Source organism: Anser brachyrhynchus (assembly GCF_964034855.1).
Source record: "Anser brachyrhynchus genome assembly, chromosome: 8".
Taxonomy (NCBI): Eukaryota; Metazoa; Chordata; class Aves; order Anseriformes; family Anatidae; genus Anser; species Anser brachyrhynchus.
Genome location: NC_137702.1, coordinates 10,086,074 through 10,108,705, shown reverse-complemented (window position 1 = coordinate 10,108,705; position 22,632 = coordinate 10,086,074). Strand labels below are relative to the sequence as shown.

The following is a 22,632-nucleotide window of genomic DNA, read 5'->3' as shown; positions in this document are numbered from 1 at the left end:
GGCAAGGGCTCCAAAAATAAATCAAACCCAGCAGTTTTTCCTTCTCCTTTATTCTTTCCTCTTCACAATTTTGTATTTCCTGTCATTTTTATTGCCTTGTGTTTTCCATGTGCTCTCTTTCTACGTTCCTGCGTTTTGTCAGAACAGGCTACACCACAGAAAAATCTGGTCATGTGAACGCCCAAGAGATTAATTAACCTTTGTGCCTATAAACCTCCTGAGCAGCTGAAATCAGAACAGCAATGAAAGAGTCTGCGGCAGGATGATCTTTCTGGAAATATAAACAGGAGGCTCTTCGAAGCCTTGTCAGATATGTACTTTCCCTAATTGCTGACACAATGTTAAAAAAATCTTTGTATTTACATACTTTATAGTTTATAAATGGAGGCCTGAAGTTAAAGACAAAGCTGGTTACAGCTTTCTTTAGGTGTAGTTATAATGAGGTACGCATCCTACCAGCCTTGAGTGTTCGTCTCAGTCACTGGCACAGTTCTGTTACCTCCAAAAGCGGTGCCTGGCTGGGTGCACCCAGAGGTAATCCCTGTCCTGAAATCGCTGCTTTAATGGCACTTTTGATCTTCTTGTACAGCCTTAGTTTTTGTGCCACTGAGGAGGCACATTCCTGCACACCTGCACCAGCGGAGACCCGGTCTCCTCAGGAGCCACCACTTCTCCACACACCTTTTGGCACAATAGCTAGGGCCGGACAAGCCTAACTGCGCATTCCCTTGATTCCTGCTATTTAGGGCTGCACATAAAGCAGAGAAAACGCCGTCTCCCTTCTCGCAGGAACACAGCTTTCCGCGGACAACCTCCGACCCGAGCGCGGAGGCCCCAGCAGCCGTGAGGCGGGCCCGCCATTTCCTCGCCCGCCCGCCGCGCCGGCCCCCTCAGCGCTCCGCGGTCCCGATGGAGCCGTGAGGAGCGGGGCTGACCCCGAGCCCTTCCCGCAGGGCACCGGCCACGGGACGGAGCCACCGGGGCCCGCTGCCCGCCTCCGGAAGCGGAAACATCCAGGGACGGAGCCACCGGGGCGAGCAGCAGCGGCTGGCGGCGTGTGGTGAGTGCAGAGCTGCGGGCAGGAGCAGCCGCTGCCCCTGCTTGGGCTTCGGTATGCCCGCACGCGTTAATTTAATGCGCGTTTTACGGGTGCACGGCTTGTTGCTGTGGGCTGAGGATGGGCTGTGGCTTGGCGGACAGGTGTGGTGTGTGTGGGCGCTTCTCTGAGCGCTGATGCATCCTCCCAGGCAGGCTGCTAACGCTGCCTCTGTTAGCCCGAGCTCCGCTCTTCCCTGTGAGCGTGGCGGTAGGAGGGTGGGCGTTGTGAACTCAAAGCCGCGTCTTACTTGTCAGGGATTACGTTGCTTTGATGTTAATTTTTGTTTTTGCCCTTCCAAAAAGAGCCTTGCTGCTTTTTAATGAGCAAACTTAACAGCTAGTGGACACCAGTTTTCTTACACCTCCTCCTTAAGGGAAGAATCTGAGTGGAAAGTATGAATTAGTGTGTTTTTTTCCAGCGTCCCTAATTTTCGTGTGTTTCCATTCCAACAGAGTCTGTCGTTCTGCTCGCTGCAACGTTAATATACAACAGGATCATACGAACTAAGGTACTTCTTACCAAACGCTAGTTATCGATTAAATGGCGTGTACCTTGTCTTCTGGACCGAAGTGTCGCGTTAAGGTTATTGTGTAACACGGCTGTGTGAAGCATGCGGCTGGTTGGTGTTGTAGGCCAGCGTGAGTGAAAAAACCCTAATTCTTTAGTTGTACCTCATGATGTAACAAGATATCTTTATTTAGACGACTTAGTCCAGGTAAATTGCACCCACTTGCATGTAGCTGGCAAGAAAATTGCTATGCAAACCTCAGAAGAGAATGCTGTTGTCAGGATCATATTCTGGATCATATTCTGCCTTTCTTAGCACCCTACCCCAAAATGGATGTACACCCACAGTTCAGTTCACTGAAGACTGCCTTCAGCACCAACATGTGGACTTAGTGTATCTCAGTGCAAATCCAGAACAATTTATTTAACTGCTGTTTTGTACTGGGAGGTGCTGGACCATTGCAATCCCAGCAAGAAAAACACTCAGAGTCTGTAGAGCATCATCTCGAATGTTATTTATTACAGCTAGCCCTATAAAGAAAGAGAATAGTGTAGGTAATCACACATCCCTTCACGTGCTGTGGACCCTAAGTTGTACAGCATCAAACAGAGCTCTGTAGCACAAGTGGTGTGCTGTGTAGACCCGGCCAGTTAGAAAGGGTTACCCCATTTTGGTCACTTGAGCTATTATTGGACTCTCTTGCAGGAAAACAACTGTATTCATCACTTCTACTGCCAAACAGAGAGGATGCTCACATGAGAACTTCCTGCTCTTTTAGATAAAAGCAAGGACATGCAGGTGGCCTAATCACAGGTACCAGGTGGGAGCTGCCTGCACGCTCACTGCTCTAGTCAATTAGTTGCTGAGCTTATCCTGCAGCCATGCAATGTGCACATCCCAGGCCTGAAGGCCACGCAGTATGTGAAGTACAGCACAGCACCAGCCTGGACCTACTCACGTTAACTGTTCTGGGGACCTCCAGCTCGTTGGTGTGTAATGGCCTGGTCAGGATCACTCCAACTGCTGTGTTAATGTCTCTATGTAAAACAAGTGTGCTGTCTGCTGTAAATCTACAAAAATATGGTGTGAGAAATTGAAACTATAAACTTTCTGTGTGAACACATCCATCAGTAGGCACTTATTTATAGGAGGAAAATGATAACAATGTTGTGAAGAAAGCAGAACTGTTTTGGGACAGTATGCTGCCTGAAGGCTCTACTTTGAAAATATACATTCCTCCTACATATTCAGCCATTTAACCAACATTGCATGCTTCCACTCTTGTTTGTGTGTGTGTTTTTTTTTTCTTTTTAAAAATAACTCATGAGTTTGGACACAGCTGAGCTTGGGAAGTAACTTCCTCATCTTTTGCTGAAATCAGCTAGCTGGCTTTGGAGCTCATCCTGAACGTGGTTTGTTTTTAATAGTTTGACCAGGAAGATAGGTTGTGAGGATGTTGGGACGCACTGTAAAACTTTTTTTTTTTTTTGGCAAACCTTCCTTTGCCACTGTGAGCGGATTACTGTTTGCAGCAGCTATAAAGCCAGCAACAGGTAGTGGAAGATCCTGCTGGACCTTTGTTCTGTTGGATTTCACACGGAAAACGTGTGTATATCATAGCATTAATTATAAGACAGAAGCCCAGGCTCAAAGTGACCTTTACTTTGTGTAATATTTTTTGCATTCTTCCTTTAGTAACAGAAGAATGCTGCTAATCTGTGGATTTGTGCAAAATCAGGTGTATTACACCTTCTGTGATAGCAATATTAGTTATTACATTGTCTGCACTTTTATTTTTTTCACGTGGTTATCTATAGTTCTATATCAGAATAATTTAAAAATATATATATATTTAAAGGTTTTATATGATCTGTATTATGAGGTATATTTTGTAGTGTCCGCCTTTATAAGTGCCTCCATTTTGTCCTTTCCTTTAGCCCTCACTTCACAGCAGTGCTTTTTATTTTTAAAAAAAAAAAAAAGGAAAAAGGTGGTATTCTCAATGAGCAGCATTTGCCCTTTGATGTATAGTAATTAATAAAGAAATATACTAGTTGCAAAGGAAGCTAGAAAAGTCCTTAGTTTTCTTCACAGTGTCAGACCGAGTTAGCCTCGATAATGAGCTGTAGTTAAACTCTCAGTTAGTAAATATTGGAGATCAAGGGTGACAAAGTACATATCTCATAGAGGTAGAACTGATCCTCCAGAGGTGAAGTTCTTTAGAGTATTATTTTCTGTCTTTTGTGTCTCTGGGCTGCCCTCATAAATGCTTTTGCTGTTCACTCCTAATCAAAAGTCTGCCTGTATCACATTGTCAAACCTCCATGTGCAGCAGCTGTTTTTGATGAAAATGTGTTTATCCCCACCTGCCGCAGTAATTAGAGCATTGGTTCCTAAGCCAGCTAGTAGAAAGCCTGTAAAAGAGGAGGAGCTAGTGCAGTAGTCTGAAGGACTTGCTTCTTTCCATTTCATCAATACTTACAGCTGACTTGGAAGGGGGTAAAAACAAACAAACAAAAAACAAACAAACAAACAAAAAACCAAAAACGTTTTCACTTGAGTTGCTGTATTAATTGTATGTTATTGGAGGCTGCTGCTTTTTGTATGTCTCAACTCTGCAAAAACTTAAACCTATGCATTTTGAAGGAACAGAGAATAAGAAGGAAGAGGAAGAAAAAGAGCTCCTTTTCTTGTCTCTTCTATAGCTGTAAAGCTATAAATCTGCTTCATACCACTAAAAGTTGCAAAGACCTTGCTTCAGCTTCATTCCAGTGTAACAACAAAAGTATTCTCATTACTTTTATGGCTTTATTTATCTATTTTTGTATAGAAAAGTTTTTTCTTACTTTTTTTCCCCTATTCTACTGAAGTGTTGCAGAAACTCTGCTCTTTTTCTTCTTCAGGCAAAAATGTCTGCAGCATGTGACTTTGTTACACTCTGCACTGGGCAGAAGATGCCTCTCATAGGACTGGGAACCTGGAAAAGTGAACCTGGCCAGGTAAGTAAGGAGCAAACTATCCGACATTCTTCTGTGCTCTCACCTAGTATTTGCATTTTTTAAGCCTTTTCTGAAAGTCCTAGATCTGAGACTTGGATGGATCCACTTGCATGGATTTGGTCTTAGGCCCACAGAAGTGTGACTGAGGCTTAAGACAAAAGCAGCAGCAGCAGCAGATCACCTAGGGCTCGTTACTCCAGGCCTCAGGCAATGGTGCTCTGGGAGAGGAATCCATGAAGAGACCAATTAGTGAGGTGAAGAGCTCAGACAGTGAAAATGGTGTTATTATTTTGCACATGACTCTTCCACTGAGTAATCTTCAGGCTGCCAGTCTGACCAGGCATCCCTCTGGCTTGAACTGATGACTTGGCTGAAAGGATTATTTTGGGAGGCAAGAGCTCTAGTTGTAATAAGTCCTGTTCCTCTGGTTGGCCTATGTTTAGCAGAGAAACGAAGAACTTGTTTGAGTTACCTTTATTTTAGACCGGAATGCCTGATGTGTCATTGGAGATTCACTCTGGTTCTAAATGTAATGCATTGGCAAATGCCAGACTAGGAAACAATTCTGCATTTTACTACAGACTGGGAATATTTGCATGCTATGGACTGTGCCTCCTGTTGTAATACTTTCCCCCTTGTCTATCTTTTCCTTTCCCTTTTGTTTAGTGAAAAGATAAATTCCTGAGTGCAGAGATTGGCTTTCGCGCAGGTACATGCAGTGTCCAGTAGGAGTGTCCTCTTTTTGGTGGAATTCTTAATTGGTATTCTTGTTCTAATGCCTTTTGGACTTTGTGTACCGCTGCACGTCAGTAAGTGTGTCTTGCTGCTATTCTGGCATTAGCTTCATGGTAGTTATGGGAGTAAGTCAGATGAAATTGTGCTTGTGACCGAGGGGGAAAGTTTAAAAAACCTTTCTTGAGATGACCCTGTTCTTTCTTGTCAGGTGGAAGAAAAGGTGAGAAATAAGCTATGCAAACAAAATCTATCCATTGTTATTTTCTTGTTAGGCTTCCTTGTTGTCAGGACAGTAGATGTGTTGGGAACAGAAGCTATACTAATGTGGAAGCTAAGCTGGTGTGAGAGCTCAGTCAACCTTGTAACTGAGGACAAGGGTGAACGTTCAGCTCTGTCACTTGAAACATCATCTGCCCACTGAATTAGGTTTATTAATATGCAGGAACGTAATTAATGGATTTCTGCAGACCCAGGGCAGTTTAATGCACGTTGTACTAAAATGCTTGAAATGAACAAACAAAATATCAGTGCATTGTTTATTTTGTGCACTAACTATCCTGAGGAAAGTGCGGTTTTATAACCTGGAAACCTATTTCAGATGGATTTTGCGGTAGTCTGCAGCACTTCGAGCAGCTGAACCCAGCATGGATCTTACTTCAGGTCTAGGTGGGGTCCCACAGAAGTCAATCTCGGTGGAACAATCACTTTCTTTAAAGTCAATGTTCCTTGACTGTTTTGAAGACATGATTTTGAAAAACAGCCAGCATTACAGAAATTGCTGCTGTTCCTGTGGAATAAATAAATTCATATTTATCACTCTTCGTTAAAAAACGCAAAAGATGCAAACAATTGTGGAGATTTATCAGATTCGGAGGCATAGCAGCACTTTGGCAGAGCATCCAAATAATTTACCCTTAAAAGGGCATAATGTTGTTCAGGGAGAATAACTAATTACAAATTAAAAGCCAGGGACTAAAGACCTAGACAAGTGGAATAATAATCATTGACCATGTTTAATGTAGCTGCTGACCAAATACAGGCTATTTATCAAAAGCCCCTTCATCAAGGGCTACATTAGAAGCAAGAGTAGATGTGGACTGCTTTTCAATTATTGCAGATAAATACTTCACAAGTTGTAGTTATTGTTGCCAAGCTGTTCTTCAGTCTTGACCTTAGTCTGAATAATTTCTTTATTATTGCCATTCTTATTTCCGATCCTAAACAAGCCTTTGACTTGTAGCCAGATCTCAGCAGGCCAGTACAAAGGTGCCATTGCAGCCCTAGTTTCGTGGGAGGTAAGGATAGAGAAAAAAGAATTACTGAATCTAAACCCTCATTGGCAGGTAATTTAGAATAACATGATGTTTTCTGCCTTACATGATCAAACGCTAGAAGATAAATTAGGTTTACATGTTACCATAGGAACATGATGGAGGGCTATTGAGAGGAAGCGAATACAGTACAGGAGCTCATGAGCTGGTAGCATGAATGGGTTCAAAGACAAAAGTCCGTTCAGACAAGAGCATCAAGAGTATCAGTAGCATGAGCTTTTAGTACTGGAGCTGTGATCCTTTAATGCTTTGGTCTTCTTTCTCAAGTGGGCCATGCTTCATGCTTTCAAACTGGAGGATTGATCCCTATCAGATGAACAGTCTAACCTGCTGTGGCAGAGGCTGGTTCTTTGGGGAAGAGACATGGGGAGCTGAGGGAAGCTGTACTTCTGTGCGAACGTTCAGGAAAGATGGAAGAGGAAATATGTGCCTTGGAAAACCAATCAGACTGGGTGCCTTGTGATAGGACTGCAGCTATGGAGGGGACTAAGCCATGAAAACTTAGCCAGGATTCTCTAGATTGTCTGACAATGTGAACAAAAATGCGCTATTACTGACATGTAATGGGAAGAACATGAATTCAATGTCTGAAGGATAGGAGGCAAAGCTCGTTTTAGGAATATTAACTGTAAGTTACTGTTTATATGGTGGTCTGAGCTCCTTCTTTTACAGCAAACTATTTTAGTGCATTATATAGAAGCTGCGATACAGCAACATGTGTTCTGCTCATACTGCATCTGAATATCGTGTGGCCTGACGGTCTGTGTTTTTTTTTTTCCTGCTTCCCATCAGCACGTGCACCTGGACTGCTTAACTGTGACCAACTCTCAGGCTAAAAGGGAGGTTGTCAATTTGTCAAAGCTGTCATCTCCAGCCTCTCTTTCTTTTCCGGTGTTACTGGCTGGCAGTGTTAGAATGATGATGTAGGAAAGCAGATGTTTCTTTGTCTGTGATTTTTTTTTTTTATTATTATTTTTTACTTTGAAAGCCTGTTCATAATGGCTTGGGGCCGTGCAGAAGAGGCTTCCTAGTCATTTAGACTCTGTGTTGCTTGGAAGTATAAAGATAGCTTGTTAGTTTTTCACCTTGTGATGAGCAAATTGAAGAACCTTAGAAGGGGAAAACGGGGGGTGGGGATGGGGACAGGCAAAAGTCCTTGTTAGTATATATAAATGTGAATGTATATCCTAGGACTTTGCTATAATAGAGAGTAAGGCTTCAGCTGCAATGCTGTCTGTTTTGGGGCAAACTATTTCAAAAAAGCATGAACTGATGAGACAGCAGCAACAATGATGCAAGTTCTGGTAAAGATGAGTTGTGGTGAAAGACCGAGGCATCTACATTAACCCAGCAGGCAGCTCAGCACCACACAGCTGTTTGCTCACTCACCCCACCCAGTGGGATGGGGAAGAAGATCAGGGGGGAAAAAAAGGTAAAACTCATGGGTTGAGATAAAGACATCATTTTCCCTTCCTTTTCTGTCCTGCTAAACTAGTAATAATAATTGGTGTGTGTGTGTGTGTGTGTACATATGTGTGTATATATATATGCACAATTACTCACCACCAGCTAACTGATGCCCAGCTAGTCCCTAGGCAGAAGTTGCCCCCATCCCCAGCCAACCCTCCCCATTTTTACTGTTCCACATGGCACACACGGTATGGGACATCCCTCTGGCCAGCCTGGGCCAACTGTCCCAGCTGTGTCCCCTCCCAGCTCCTTGGGCACCCCCAGCCCCTCGCTGGCAGGGCGCTGTGAGAAGCTGGAAAGTCCTTGGCTCTGTGCAAGCACTGCTCTGCAACGACTGAAACATCGGTGCGGTATCAGCGTTATTTTTCTCCGAAATTCAAAACACAGAACATACCAGCCACTATGAAGAAAATTAACTCTATCCCAGCCAAAACCAGGAGAGATATGCTGACGACTAAAGGTGTAAAAACCCTTTTCAAAGGGTTTTTGAATTTCACGTCTATGAGGAATAGGATGTGGTATCAGGGCCTTGCATCTTGGTTAGACTTCTAAAAAGGCTTTGCACATAAAGATATCTAAGCATTGGAGTAGACTGCCTGTTACTTATAAAAAAGGGTTTTGGCAAATGTGTGTGGGAGTGGTTTAGACTTAGTTGGCCTTGCTATGGGGCATGAGAATAGACTAAATGATTTCTGAAGATTCTTTCAGACCTACTTTCTGGAATTATACGATGCTAGGTTAATTATTTAAGCTGTCTGACTCAACTTGACCAATGGAAAATTAACTCAGTAACTTGGTAATTGCTCCTTCCACAGCAGTGTTGACAGGCTAAACTAAAAAATATATGGAAAATTTGAAGGATCCTTTGGCAGTTTTTACTATATAACACCAAATTTCCCAAGGCATTTAAATATCCAACTGCTTGTGTTGAGTCTTCCCTCCTCACCCCAGAAAATGCATGTACCTGTCTGAACGTAATGTCAAAAATACAACTCTCACCTGAAGCAAAGTACTCTTCTTGTATTTACATCTGCCTGTTAGGGTTTTTTTTTTGCCTCCAAGAAATCCTTATTTGCATGTTTTTCTCTTGGTTATTTGCCTTTTGCATGGAACAGGATCTCTCAGTTCACCTTGGAACGTCTTAGTAGGCTGAGAATTTTGCCTGAATCTGAACTTTATTTAAATGATCAGTCCTAGTTTTTCAGTGCTAGAAATATATGTAAACACTCTGATAAACAAATATGGACTCTTATTTTTATCACTTTGCAGAGATGTGTTTGAAGTGCCTTATCCCTATTTTTCTGCAAGTGGTGCTTACTTCCATTTTATGGCAATTTTTGTGCGTGTTTGGATTTAAAAAAAAAATCCTGATAGAGGAAATGGGAGATTAGTTCAGACAAACACCACGTTTGCTTTCTTTTCTTCTGCTATGCTTTAAAAAGAAAGGAGAATGTGCTGCTGCTCCTCAACTGCCACCTTTTTGGAGGGTGGATATTCAGCCTTAAAAATGTTTAATGTGTCTCAAGTGATTTCAAAATCACTATGACCTTGACTTCATAGCGACCTTCTGAGAAATGCCTTTCCTCAAAGTGAAATGAGGATTGTAAATACCATCCTGCTGTTGAAAGGAAGACCTTATTTCACTGTTGTAATAGAAGTGCTTTGTCATTCTGGCTAAGGGGAACTGGTCTGAGTTCCAGTTTTCCTTTCAAAATGCCAAAGAATGCAGTCAGAATATTCTGTGTTTGCTTTTACTGCAGTTCTTGACAGGAGAAACAAATGAAATTCAGCAGCAGAAGAGACATCTCTTTCACATTTGATTCCCTCTTTTTCTGTCGCATCTGAAAGCAAGACTGTGCATGTCTTTAATTGGTGTTAATCATTTTGTCAGCTTTAAATTTGAAAATGCTGGTACTTAAGTTGAAAGAATTCAATCACTCTCTAGCCTCTGTTGACACGTTTTTAATCTCTTAACAAGAGAGACATAATCTCCAAATAGATTAGGGCCTTATTGCATCAAACCTCAGACAAGGAGTAACTTAATCTCCCGAGGTCTCACGAGACAAGTCAGTGAAGAGCAATGTACAGAAATCACTGTACAGAGATGTTGCTCTGACTGTAGCACTTAAGAGATGGACAGAGACTGTGTGCTCACTGACCACTGGAAGTTAAATAAAATGGATTTTATTTGATGCCCAACCATCTAATGGAAGGTGGTGATGCTGAAGTCTGGTAATTCCTTTGTTCTTATACAATCAGTTATGGTAAGTCTTTATTCAAAAGCCACTTAAGAATTCTGGAAGAGACACCATTCTGTGTTTCCCTCGATGGTTTCTAGACTTGCCCCATGTCTAGTGCCAGCATGTGGCTATATGTGCTGTGCTTGTGCTTCAGTAGAGCTTTCAAAAGCAGAAGCAGATGCAAAGTATAGTGCCTTGGTTCCCAGCCATTCTGGCTTGTGTAACAGCATGGAGCGAGGGACATTTGCTGTTGGCAGTACCTTCTTTGTCAGAAATGTGGGAAGCAAAATGTGAAATCGTGAGCATCATCAGGAGATCCCCAGCAGGCCGTGGGTTAATAATCACCCGTAGAGTGACTTGTCACTATGCTGCTGCTGTTGTGCAATCAGTGAGAATGAGACGTGGAGGAAAAATGTGCCATAAAGTATCCTTATCATAAAAATGTAATGTGAACAGTTGAACCAAACCTGAACTCTGGCAAGTATGACATTAGAAACTTGGCTTTTCTTTTACTGGGGGAGAGGTTGTGTCTTCCAGGCTTGGCTAACATTGATTGATTGGACAGTTAGTTCCACTAAATTTGTCTTCCTAAACCATGATTTATTTCTTACAGCTCATCTTATATTCAAGAAAAGCACAGCAACTGTAGTTAAAAAGGAATTTCTATTCTGTCTAGTGAGTTCTTGCATACTTGGCCTGTGTGCGTGGTCTGTTTTCATGTTACTCTTGGAGTGCCTGCTAGCACTTAGCTCTTTGCTCTTGAACGCTGTACAATGGAGGACTGGTTTCTGCTCTTCTTGGGTATCCTGACCTTATCTAAGTCTGTACTTTGGCAGTGTTCCTCATTAAGCACATAGCAACTTTTTCAGTTGTCTCTTTCCACTGATTTCATTGTGTAATCTGTTTCTGACTACAGGTGAAAGAAGCTGTGAAATACGCCCTTAGTGTGGGTTATCGCCACATTGATTGTGCAGCAGCTTACAGCAACGAAGCTGAGATCGGTGAGGCTTTCCAGGAAAGCGTTGGACCCAACAAGGTAAAACCACAAGAACTGCTATGCTAACTGTATCTTGCAACAGAATTTACAACTGTGACCTGAAAGTGGGCTGTAAATTAACATATGTGGTTTTTCCTTCTATCAATCCCAGCTGTTTGTTATTAATCAGGACCAGGCATGAAAGAAGGCTTTCTCTCCTCTGGAACCATCCTGACTGTCAGGAGGAGAAAAGATTGCCTGGAACAGTTGCGTGGAAGCTACAGAAAATGCTTTTATGAATTCCTTCTTAAACACCCCCCAGCCAATATCCTAATTTGGGTATTCAAAAGTTAGAGGTTGCCGGAGTCGCTAGTTATAATGGAAAATATATACCATGATTTATATGAAAAGTTACTCTAGTTTGCAAGTCTAGAATGGTATGCAGTGTTGGGTACTCACAGCAAATTCAGCAACTGTATTTTTTTTAGTGATAGATCAAATATGAGTGAGTGAGTAAATGCATGCTCTTTTATTAAACAGTGATTGAGTTTGAAGGTTTGGTAACTGTGACTAGGGTTTGCACTGACAGTTCATGGCCTTAATGTAACATAACAGACATTCCTGTGGATGACCTCAGGTGTAATCTTAAATTCATCCCCTTGTTCTGGTTGGCCCAAGGGGGCAGAAGAATTAGGTGTATGGCCTCAGAGCCCCTGGAAAGAAAGCTCACATGTTCTTGCTTTTCTGCTCTCTTCCCCTTTGCTGTAGGGCAATCTCTTTGTTATGTGATTAGCTCGAGAGAGGCTGTTTTCAGCTCGCCCCAGGGATTCCTTCGCACTGTTTAGCTACTGGCAACTAATATGGGGAAGCGTAGGACTATTTTTATTCAGCTTGTGTTGGCTAACTAACTTATAACAAGATTTTTTAGAACATTTTTCTCTTTGAACACAACAGCTAGCATGCGAAACACAAATAACTGAATGGCTGGAGAAATTAATCATTCCAGCTTCCAGAAGGTGTAGACTTGAGTGAAATTTGGTACTGCATATGTCAATGAGAATTGCCTTCTGATAGTGTTCTATGCTTCAGCATGCCAAGTATGATCTCTCTTACATTTTATACTTCATAAATACCTACGTTTATATTTGTTTAATTTCTGGGTCTTACCCTTCCGATACCTGGTGCTCAATTCTTAATGCATTCCTCCCAGAACTTAGAAATTCAAGTGCAGAGGTTCGGTGAAGCTTCTTTGGTTTATTTTCCTGCATTCTTTCTATGAGAAACATTCTTAGTTTATAACATGATGGGTGTAGTAAGTTAGCTGGTTGTACCTTGACAGAAATGGCAAAATTTGTCAATGAATGAACTCAGTAATAATTTATTTGGCCGTATTACATTTAGTAGTGGCTTTAACCCTGGCATTAGAGTTTGGAAAAGTGGTGGGTTTTGTTTTTTTGTTTATTGTTTTTATTTTTTTTCTTCCCCAAAGTTTCTAGTGAATTGCAAAGTTTTTGGTGTACTTTAGGATGGGTCAATAGAAGTGTGTATTTCTCTTGCTGTTCTCCTGTTCTCTATCCAGCACATTTTTGGAAGGTTTAATTTGTAGGTTCCATGTGTTAACTTTTTTTTTTTTAAACCTTGAATTTTTTTTATTTTAAATCTAGCTCGGGGGTTGCTGCAGTTCTCTTTCCGAGCTTGGTCCAGTAAATTGTGCTCTCCTTCCTTTCTTAAAGGTTATTAAAAGGGAGGACCTGTTTGTAACATCAAAGCTCTGGAACACCAAGCACCACCCAGAAGATGTAGAGCCAGCACTAAGGAAAACACTTGGAGATTTGAAACTGGATTACTTGGACCTGTACCTCATGCACTGGCCTCATGCCTTTGAGTAAGTCCTATATGGAAAGGGCACAGAATGCAGAAACCCTGGCTTTATGTAAGTGGCTGGTCTTGTGTCCTGAGGAGCTTCTTTTTGAGCTGTAAATTTCTTTCTGTGTAAACTGCCTGCAAGATATTTTTAAGAGTGATTTAAAGCATAGTCCTACAGGCTGTGGTGTAGACACTTCTCTACTTGTAACCTGTACATTCATTTGTATTTCATGGATATGTTTGCAGAAACAGTTGTTCCCATTTAATTCTTCTTTGAATTGGCTCAGAATTTATTTAGATTTGTAGCAGGTATGGAAACAGTAGAGGAGACAATTTCTGGTACTGTACAGAGATTATAAATAGAAAAGGGATAATTGCTGTTATTACTTAGAAGTCATGAGGCTGCAAAAATGGGTATAAGGTCTTAATTTAAAATCCTTAAGTAGCTGCTGATTTTTTTTAATAGTGAAAACAACTTGGTAATGAAATTAAGATCACTAAATGCATGACAGTTTGGCATGGGTGCCAAAGTTAGGTAACTGGAAGTAGTCTGACTGGGAGAAAGTAAACAAGCTTTATTGAGTGAGTTTCTCTTCTGAGGCTTGTCATCTTATACCAGCTGAAAACTTGTCTTGCTGTGAGGTAAAATCTTTGTCAAGTTTAACATGCATCTGAAGCTTAAAAGTAGTTTAGTCTATTCACCTCAGCACTGGGAAAACGTGCTGTTATTCTTGGTTCTGCCATAGAAGTACTTGGTGATCTTGGGGAAATCCTGCTGTTATTTGTGTCTGAGTTGTACTTATCTGTAAAATGAAAATTAGGTGCTTTGTGAAAAAAAAAATAATGGTTTTCACTAATAGTTATAAGCTGCAGGAGTGGTCAAGCACATACAGTATTACATCGGTGTCTGTATGAAAAGGAAATGACGATGATCTCATGACTCTTTAGTTGCAGTAATTCTAAGATTTGAGGAAATACGGGAAGAGAAGGTTCTCCAGTTAAATGCTAGATTTATTTATCCTACAACCCTACCAGACGCAGAGTTACTTAGTTTATTTTAGCGTAACTGTGGATGCAGTTCTTTTTCCTGCTTAAGCAATCAGCAAAAAGAGGAGGGAAAAAAAGTCTCCTGACCAGCTGTTTGCATGGACACTTCACTAAATGGGGGAAACCCTGTAAGATTCAGAGGGACCTCAGCCTGTTCTACAAACTTAAAAACACTTTTCCCGTTCTAGTCACATGAACGGAATTTTGCAAAGCATACAACAGTGATATGAAAGACAGTCAAATTCTAACTATCCCTCAGCGTAACAGAATGAGGAAGTGTTTTCAGCTAGGGCCAGTTTGGAGGAAGAACTTCTGTTAAAAATTCCCCCTGTTTTGAAATAGATTTGCTTTTCAGTTGGTTGGGGGGGGGAACGACACAACATTTAAACACTGCTTTGGTAGTAACATGGAACACAAACAACGATGTATATTTAGTTATTATTAATGTTATTTAAACTGCTTGTTGTTGTAGAAAACGTTGACAAAACTGACGTTACAATCTCCATGCTTTCTCACTGGAAACAATTCATTCTTAGTGTTCTATCAGCTCTTTAACTGTTTTAGTGCCTGATTACCCACAGTGCCTGCAGTGTTTTGGGACGCTAATCAGAAGGATGTTATTTAAATGAAAATTAAAATAGATTTCCAGATGAAAATCACAGTGACTCTAAGTCTTGTATATTAAGTGAGGGATTGATTTTCTACTCTTGACACATGAGGCTGCTTTTCAGAGTTGGGAGCTCACTCATAATGTTTTCAAAGTTATCGATAGATGTAGAACCAAAAATGCTGTGCACAAGAGCCATGTCCGCAGCTGCTGTTATCTTGCACAGCATTTACTGCTTAGTTAGAACAGTGTCAGACAGTCTCAGAGATCTGGGTTAGCAGTGTCCTGTGGTGGTTACGAAGCAGCACTCTTCCAGTGAGATCTCTGGAACCCCTCCAAGCGTGGACTGCTCAGAGACTGCTCGTAGCCCTTGGGTAGTGTGGTGGTGTCACCTGACATAACCAGGTTCTTCCTGCGTGTGGTTTTGGTTGGTTTCTTTGTTTGTATTTTATTTTTATTTTTAAATGGGTTGGTATGACTAACTGGAAACACACCCAACCTACAAGCAACACGTACATGTTTAGACTTCTCTGGGAATCTGTGCTTGCACCCAGTGCTGACTCTGCTAGAGAATTCAAAGAGAGTGGGAAAACCAGACTGCTTTGAACGCAGTGCCTGCTAGATAGCTCCTAAACCAAGGTCCCGTTGGTAAAACGTCCAAATAGACTATCAGTCCTCCCTCAGAAACAAATTGAAAAAACAAAGCTGCCTTCTGAGTTGCTGCTCTCTAAATCACCTGTTTTGCTAGGATCAAAGCGCTGTTGTTGTATATACAATGGGTGATCAGCTTTAGGTAGTTGCCATAGGTAAGTAGCGTGTTATAGGTAGGTATAGCCCTATAGGCAAGTAAGTTCCAAGCACTGTATAACAAGTTTACATAGGAAAGACTGTGTGTAAACTAACTTCTTGTAGGCTAAGTCTTCATAATAGAATTCAACCGAGAAATTTGCTCAGTTTGTTCTCTAGCTTACAAACTGTGCATAAGCTTTTAAGAATACTCCACTAAAAGAAACTTCCTTCAAAGAACTACTGTAATAGAAATCACGTGGCATGTATACTTACGCTTTGCCTTTGATGCCGTAGACGAGGGGACAATCTCTTCCCAAAGAATCCTGATGGAACGATGCGGTATGATTACACTGATTACAAGGATACCTGGAAGGCTATGGAGAAGCTGGTAGAAAAAGGTCTTGCAAAAGCCATTGGGCTGTCAAACTTCAACAGTCGTCAGATTGATGATATATTAAGTGTGGCTACTGTCAAACCAGCTGTGCTCCAGGTAAGATGAATAAAGGAGAGGAGGAATGCTCTTCCTGTTTGTCCATGGGAGTGAAGAATGTGCAAACCTATACTACATGTTAAGCACAAGGAGTGCAGCTTCTGATGTACAGAGAGAAGTATAGCCCTGTCTGTGGGAGTAGGTACACAGAGGGTGTCTTTCCAGACAGATGAATTCAGTGGGGAGACCTGTGTCCATGTTTTGTGGCCCCCTATGTCTAGTCAATGCTTCTCTGTAAAAAAAAAAAAAGTTTGTCTTCCCTGAGAAGAACAATTTATTCTACAAGAAAAAAATATCAAGAGGGACTAACTTAAATCCTTCCTATAAACAGCTTCCTTGCTTGTTGGATGATTTGTTGGACGCATGGAGAAAATCCAGCATTCTAAACTTAAGCAAGCTGTTTTCTGTAATTTTAGCCTACCTGCCAGATTTTCATTTTCGTGGTAGTACGCTATAGCTTCATAAGGTTTCCCAAAAGCTGGAATGACCTCTTCTGATGTGCTTGATTCTGCCTTTTTTTATTATTATGCTTTTGACCTCCTGTTTATTTAGAGTTTTGTGCTTGATAATTTTTTCTCTGGCCATTCACTGTGGGTCATTTTAATAGGTAGAATGTCATCCGTACCTAGCTCAGAACGAGCTGATAGCTCACTGCCAGAAAAAAGGACTGGTTGTTACTGCCTACAGTCCCCTGGGTTCTCCAGATCGCATGTGGAAACACCCAGATGAGCCTGTGCTTCTAGAGGAACCTGGGATCAAAAAACTGGCAGAAAAATACAGCAAGTCACCTGCGCAGATCATCCTCAGGTACAGAACAGTTGAGGAGGGGTGGCATTTGGGACCTGGCCTTAAATAAAGCAAAACAAGCAAGCTTGAAGGGATTTACTTGGGGTGTGTGTTTTTCTCCCCACATCAGTGGGGATTCTTGTGCTGCCAGCACAGAAAACTTTTCTCTTCCCTCTCAACAGATGGCAAGTGCAGCGTAAAGTGGTTACCATTCCCAAGAGCGTCACTCCTGCTCGCATTCTGCAGAATCTCCAGGTAAGTTTAGATGGAGGACAGGAGTTCCAGCAATGCCCTTTCACATGAGTAATATGCTGTCCTGCTACAGTGATCTGAGGCACTTGGTTCATACTTGTGCGCTCAGAAAGGAAAGATTTTTGGAATACTAAAGTTTCTAGCAACTGTGTGCGCGTGCACGGTCTTGTTATCAAAAGGGAAAAATGTTCTTCACAGAAGTTTAAATGAAAAATCTTTACTGATATTTATGAGAAATTTTATTGAACAAAGGAGTCTTTTAATGATATTTATTTAATTATTTATCATTATTTATTTATTTAATGATATTTAATGAAGATTCCAAAGATGTTTAAAATATTACAACTAGCAATACGTTTATTTTTATCCGGGTTTTAACACTAGGATCTTGCAATTCTAATATGGCGCACAAATTTTCTTGTTTTAAAAACATCTCCAAGAGATGTTTGACTCTAAGAAAATAAAGCCAAGAGGCAGAATTCAACAGAATTAAATATGGAAAAAACTATGGTTATTAAACCAAGTCTCTTGCTTTTGGTCCTAGGTGTTTGATTTCAGCCTCACAGAAGAGGAGATGAACCACATTGGAAGCCTGAACAAAAACTGGCGTTACATTGTGCCAATGCTTACGGTAAATTTCTCGTATTTCTAATAGTTTTGATTATGTGAATTTGACCACAACTTGGGGTTTCTGTGGCTTTCGTTTTCTCTTGCTGTCCCTGTCAGAACTACTTATGACTAAGAGCACTACAACTTTTCAGGGTGTCTTAAGCTGAAAGAAGTTTTCAAAAGTTGGATACAGGTAGCTTTTTGAAACCTTTTCTCCTCTGTTGATTCTCATGGGTCCTCATTACGGACCTGTCCATGGGCCTTTAGCCAGAGTCCCTTCTTGCTTCAAACCTCATCAAACTCATGCTGATCTGTTCCTCTCAAGGACAAGCAGTCTAAGGTCTGTGCCACTCTTCCAGAAGTTCTCCTTATTCCACCTGTCCACATCTGCTTTTTACCATAAACCTCTAAATTCACAGAAAACTCAAGGTGCTGTTAGCTCTCTGCTTGTCACAGAAGCCATATGAGGGAATTTGCCCACTTCACTCCACTGGATGTTCTCTTTCAGCACCTGTTGTAACAACTTTCCTCCATTGTAAGGGGTTTGATTTAGGTTGTATTATTTTTCTTTGCAAATCCATTAGCTGCAGCGTCTTACAGAATCATCAGTTTCCACTGTCACATGAACCCTTACCTTGTGTGCTATTAGATGCCAGTCTGTTCTTAGAGAAACTCGTGCCTTAAAGGTTGTCATTTTAGGCTTTTTCTTTCCTTTTATTAAAGAATCTAATCTTATTCCTTTCCCCTCACGGGAAGGGGAATAAAAGAAGCCTTACGGCCTCCTGTTGTTGTAGTGTTCCTCATTTCTTATATATTTATTGTCCTGCTTCTACGACAACAACTCTTGTATGACAGAGTTGTTGATGTTCCCTGGTGGTCACTGACCAAAATATTGCAACTGTACTAGAATGAATTTGAAGTGATTTGTCCCTTCTCTATCATACAGGGTAGTGTGTGGTACAGTAGGTCTCTGCAAATTTGGAATTTGCCTCTCCAGCAGTTTGCCTGTAAATTCTTCATTACCCTGTGCTACTGGTTAAGAATTCTTTGGAGAAAGCATTTCTCCAGGATTTGTTGTTGAGGTTTCTTGAGTGCTTGAGATCAGTGATGTAACAATTTGAAAAGAGAAATTGTGAGCCTGTGTGAACGATTGTCTTGTACCAAGGGTAGGTAGATACTTGTTACAGCTTCTCTGTTCCCAGTGCTGGGTCTTGTGAAAGCTTCAAGGCCATGCTTTTAACTGTAGGGTTGCTTCAGTGTGTGTGTGTGTGTGTGTAAATATAACCCCCCACATCCCTGCAATCAGAATTATCTCTTTGCTTATGCATCAGGAGTCTGTACTCCAAGCTGCCAGTTTGGCTGCTCTCGCATGTGAACGTGGTAGCGACAAACACACCTGCTGCCGGCTGTGTTTCAAGTGTTTTGCTACTTGTGCTGCAAACAAAGTTGTTTTGGTAGTGAAGCTGCAAAATACATTTAGAATGTAGCCTGGCTTGGACTATCCAGGGATAATTCATGTGCTTTTGATAACCGGGAGACGTGTTCTGATCAATGACTCACAAAGAAGAAACGAAGTACAGTTCAAAGTACTAGCCTATCCAGCTAGAAAAAGGTGTGAATGTGATGCAGCTGGGCTTCAAAGATATTGCCATATTGTCAGATAACAAGGCAGGAAGAAGCAAGATGAGGAGAATTAAAATGCGGCTGTAGCTGTAATATCTCTAGCAGAACCTTTTGTCTCCTGCCCGTCCCTTCTGGGCTTATCAGAAAGAATTTTCATCATCTGTAAATTAAAATTCCTGTCTAACCTTTCATGCCTATCTCCTCTATGAATCTAATTTATAGTGTCTGGGTTTCAAAGTGGGATGTGGCAGCACTCCTATCATAACTGACGAGACAGTTTTTCCTTGCTTTACCTCACTTGTATATAACCACAAGGTCTTACAGTTGTGCCACTCTTCTCCGTGTTGTTATTTTGCTCTAAGTCCGAGTTGAAGCTATTGCATATAGACAATTTAAGATGCTTTATATTTTAACAGATCATTATCTGGGTAGAGGCTGGAAATTGTTCAACTGTACCATGTACCAGCCTGAAAAGTCAAACTTTTGGAAACATAATTGTTTAAAGAATATACTTCAGCAAAACTTGAATGACTAGCAAGCCAGAACAGGAGGACTGGCGGTGTTGTACACATGATTTCTCTTTTTGCAGATTAACGGTAGCTATCAATGTGTTCACTGCTGATTTGCCCCCCTTTCTCCCCCAGATTCCTGGGGTAGACTGGAAGCAGCTATATGCAACATTGCTTCTGGCAGCTGCTGTTTTGACATGTTGCTAACAAGAATGCTTACCTGAGGAACTGTTTTTTGTAGAGAAAATATGCAGCGTAAAGAAATGGGGTGGTGGTGGTGAGAAATGTGAATTGTGGGAACTTGCACTTGTTGGCTTTCAACTTTTCCTCAAACTATGAGGAAATGTGAAGATACTGTGTTAGTTTTGTCCACTGTTTTAAGGATTGCCTTCAAATAACAGCTTCATTTCAGCTTTTATTTTAATCCGAGCACCAAATACTAAACCTTGACATCTTAGTTTTCTGCTCTATAGTGCCCCCAAGTGACTGTTTTCACTCTACCCTAGTTCTCATTGTAAACTGGGGGTTCCAGTTGTTGCTTTTAAATGCATGATTTATTCTAAAAGCTAATAGAAAGACTTGCATCCAAGTGGATACTTGGTTTGAAATTACCTGTGATTCCCTCTGCCCCCATAACATTTTGAGTGATATCGAACATCACAATAATACAAAAATCTTAAATGCATAAAAAGCAGTGATTTGTTTAACGTGACTTATATTAAGCACCTAATGACTGAGTAAAAGTTTTAGCTGAATGATGCTAGTTTGTCACCAGGGGAGGTTTATTTTCTTGCTGATGCCGCATCTAAGTTTCCTCAAACATTACAGGTTGCAGAACAAGGTTTTACCCCAGCTCCTAGTAAATGGGGGTGTTGCAGTGGACTTGATGCATCTAGGAATGCAGTTTATGCATGTGAATGCCTGGAGGTGGGCCATAGGAACTGAGACTTTTGCTTGGCTACATCTGCTTTTGGGCCATCAGGAGCCTTTGTTTCCTGTCAATGAATGTTAGTTTCAGTACTCCCATTTTACAGCTGGAGAAACTGGTTGGCCATGAGTGTTCTTAAACAAGAAGCGTGTTCTTAACTCCTTTGTAGCACTTCTTGTTTCAGTGACGCTATAAATGCTTCAGTGTATGGCCCTGAACAAATTATTACAGTTGATTCATTATATCCATCTGTAAAATTGGCAGCCCAACAACTCTGTCGTGAAAAGATGGGCAAGGGCGCTTACTTCTGCAAAGTGTTTTGAAGTGTGCATGTTGCAACATTTATTCAGGAATGGCTACAAGGCAAAAGGCTCAACTATTCTTAATTCAATTCTTAAAGCCTAAGTAGCTGGAAGAAAGACTCTTGCTTTAGGCTACAAAAAAAAATCTTTCAAGAAGTGCTAAGAGGACTTAGGGGTGGAGGGAACAGCTCTTGATTAAGCTCAGGAAGATGCTCCCAGATGTTTGGGATATGAAGATTTACAAGTTGAAACCATGAAGAACTTGAAAAAGAATGGATCTATATCTTCCTGACATGCATCTGTCTGTTTACTTCACAGGTGAATGGGAAGCCAGTACCAAGAGATGCTGGACACCCCCATTACCCCTTCAATGACCCCTATTAACTACGAAATAAGGTGTTAGAATAACATGCTCCTCTGCATACTTTTCCACAAAGTAATGAGTGCCACAATTTGTCAAAAAAAACAAAAACAAAAAAAGTCTAAATAAAACCTTCCTTCCTGAGTAGGATTACTTACAATGTACTGCTTTTAATTGACCTTCCTTCTGGGGGTCCTGTAGCTTCCCTATCAGCGTTTGCAGTCATTGTAATGAATCCACCAGCTTGCCTTGGGAAACATAATATCTTTTGGCATTAGATAAAGAGTGGGAGATTCTAAATGAAGTTCCACACATCATTATCAGGCTAGGGCAATACTTCATGTTTTGTCTGTTGAACGGTTTTGAAATCTTTATTACCATGAGGGGGGGAAAAAGAGGGGAAGGCATGAAAGCATTTTCAGACTAAACTACCCAGCTATCAACTTCAATATTTTCATTAATATTTTATACAGGGAATTAAGTGAAATGTGCTATGGTTGCACTGTGTCTATAAAGCATTCATTAAAACCCAAGTTACCATCCATGCTGCGTGCTTTTTATCCCCTTTGGAATACTCATGGGACTTAAACTCTCTCCTCTTTATTTTCTTTTTCTTTTAATTTCTGTTGATTTGAGGAGAATAAATGCGTAACCTGAAGCAGGCCTTCAGGGCAATCATTCGTATTGCTTGTCACAGGGATAGTTTCTAGCTCTGGAATAACTCTGATTATCCTCTCACAAAAGCCTCAATAACTTTTTAGCAAGTCCTATAGAAATCCATCCTGCCTTTCCCATAAGGTTGTCCAGTGTCTCTTTACCAAAGATGTCCAGTTCAAGTTCTGGAACATCACAGATTTTGTTCTGATTATACAATAAAAGAAAAAAATAACAACCAAGTGTCAGAGGGCCCCTTCCCTTTTAATGTCTCTTTTTTTTGACTGCTGTCTGGGCTGGCGTATGGGAGAGCTGGTTCTGCTTCCCGTTCCACTGCTGGCCTGCTGGTAACGCTGGACAAGGAATTTGCCTTTTCTGTGCGTCAACTTTCCTACTCGCCAAGTCTCTGTGTTACTCTGGGGCAGGACTAATTTACAGAGTGCTGATACAC

At 41.2% G+C, this 22,632-nt stretch overlaps 1 protein-coding gene across 6 annotated transcripts; it reads left to right on the top strand.

Annotated features, from left to right (window-relative positions):
- Positions 1 to 767: 767 nt before the first annotated feature.
- AKR1A1 (aldo-keto reductase family 1 member A1) lies at positions 768 to 22,423 on the top strand. Of its 6 annotated transcripts, none has more exons than XM_080602248.1 (10): positions 768 to 1,060; positions 1,552 to 1,607; positions 4,511 to 4,606; positions 11,299 to 11,418; positions 13,092 to 13,243; positions 15,962 to 16,157; positions 16,765 to 16,964; positions 17,126 to 17,198; positions 17,740 to 17,826; positions 21,485 to 22,423. In XM_080602248.1, the coding sequence occupies exons 3-10, from the start codon at positions 4,517 to 4,519 to the stop codon at positions 21,548 to 21,550; spliced, it is 984 nt and encodes a 327-aa protein (XP_080458374.1). In that variant the 5' UTR covers positions 768 to 1,060; positions 1,552 to 1,607; positions 4,511 to 4,516; the 3' UTR covers positions 21,551 to 22,423. The 6 variants fall into 6 exon arrangements, with proteins under 6 accessions (XP_080458374.1, XP_080458375.1, XP_080458376.1 ...); XM_080602249.1 differs by having other exon boundaries at positions 768 to 1,111; XM_080602250.1 differs by lacking the exons at positions 768 to 1,060; positions 1,552 to 1,607 and adding an exon at positions 2,315 to 2,420.
- The last annotated feature ends 209 nt before the right edge of the window (positions 22,424 to 22,632 follow it).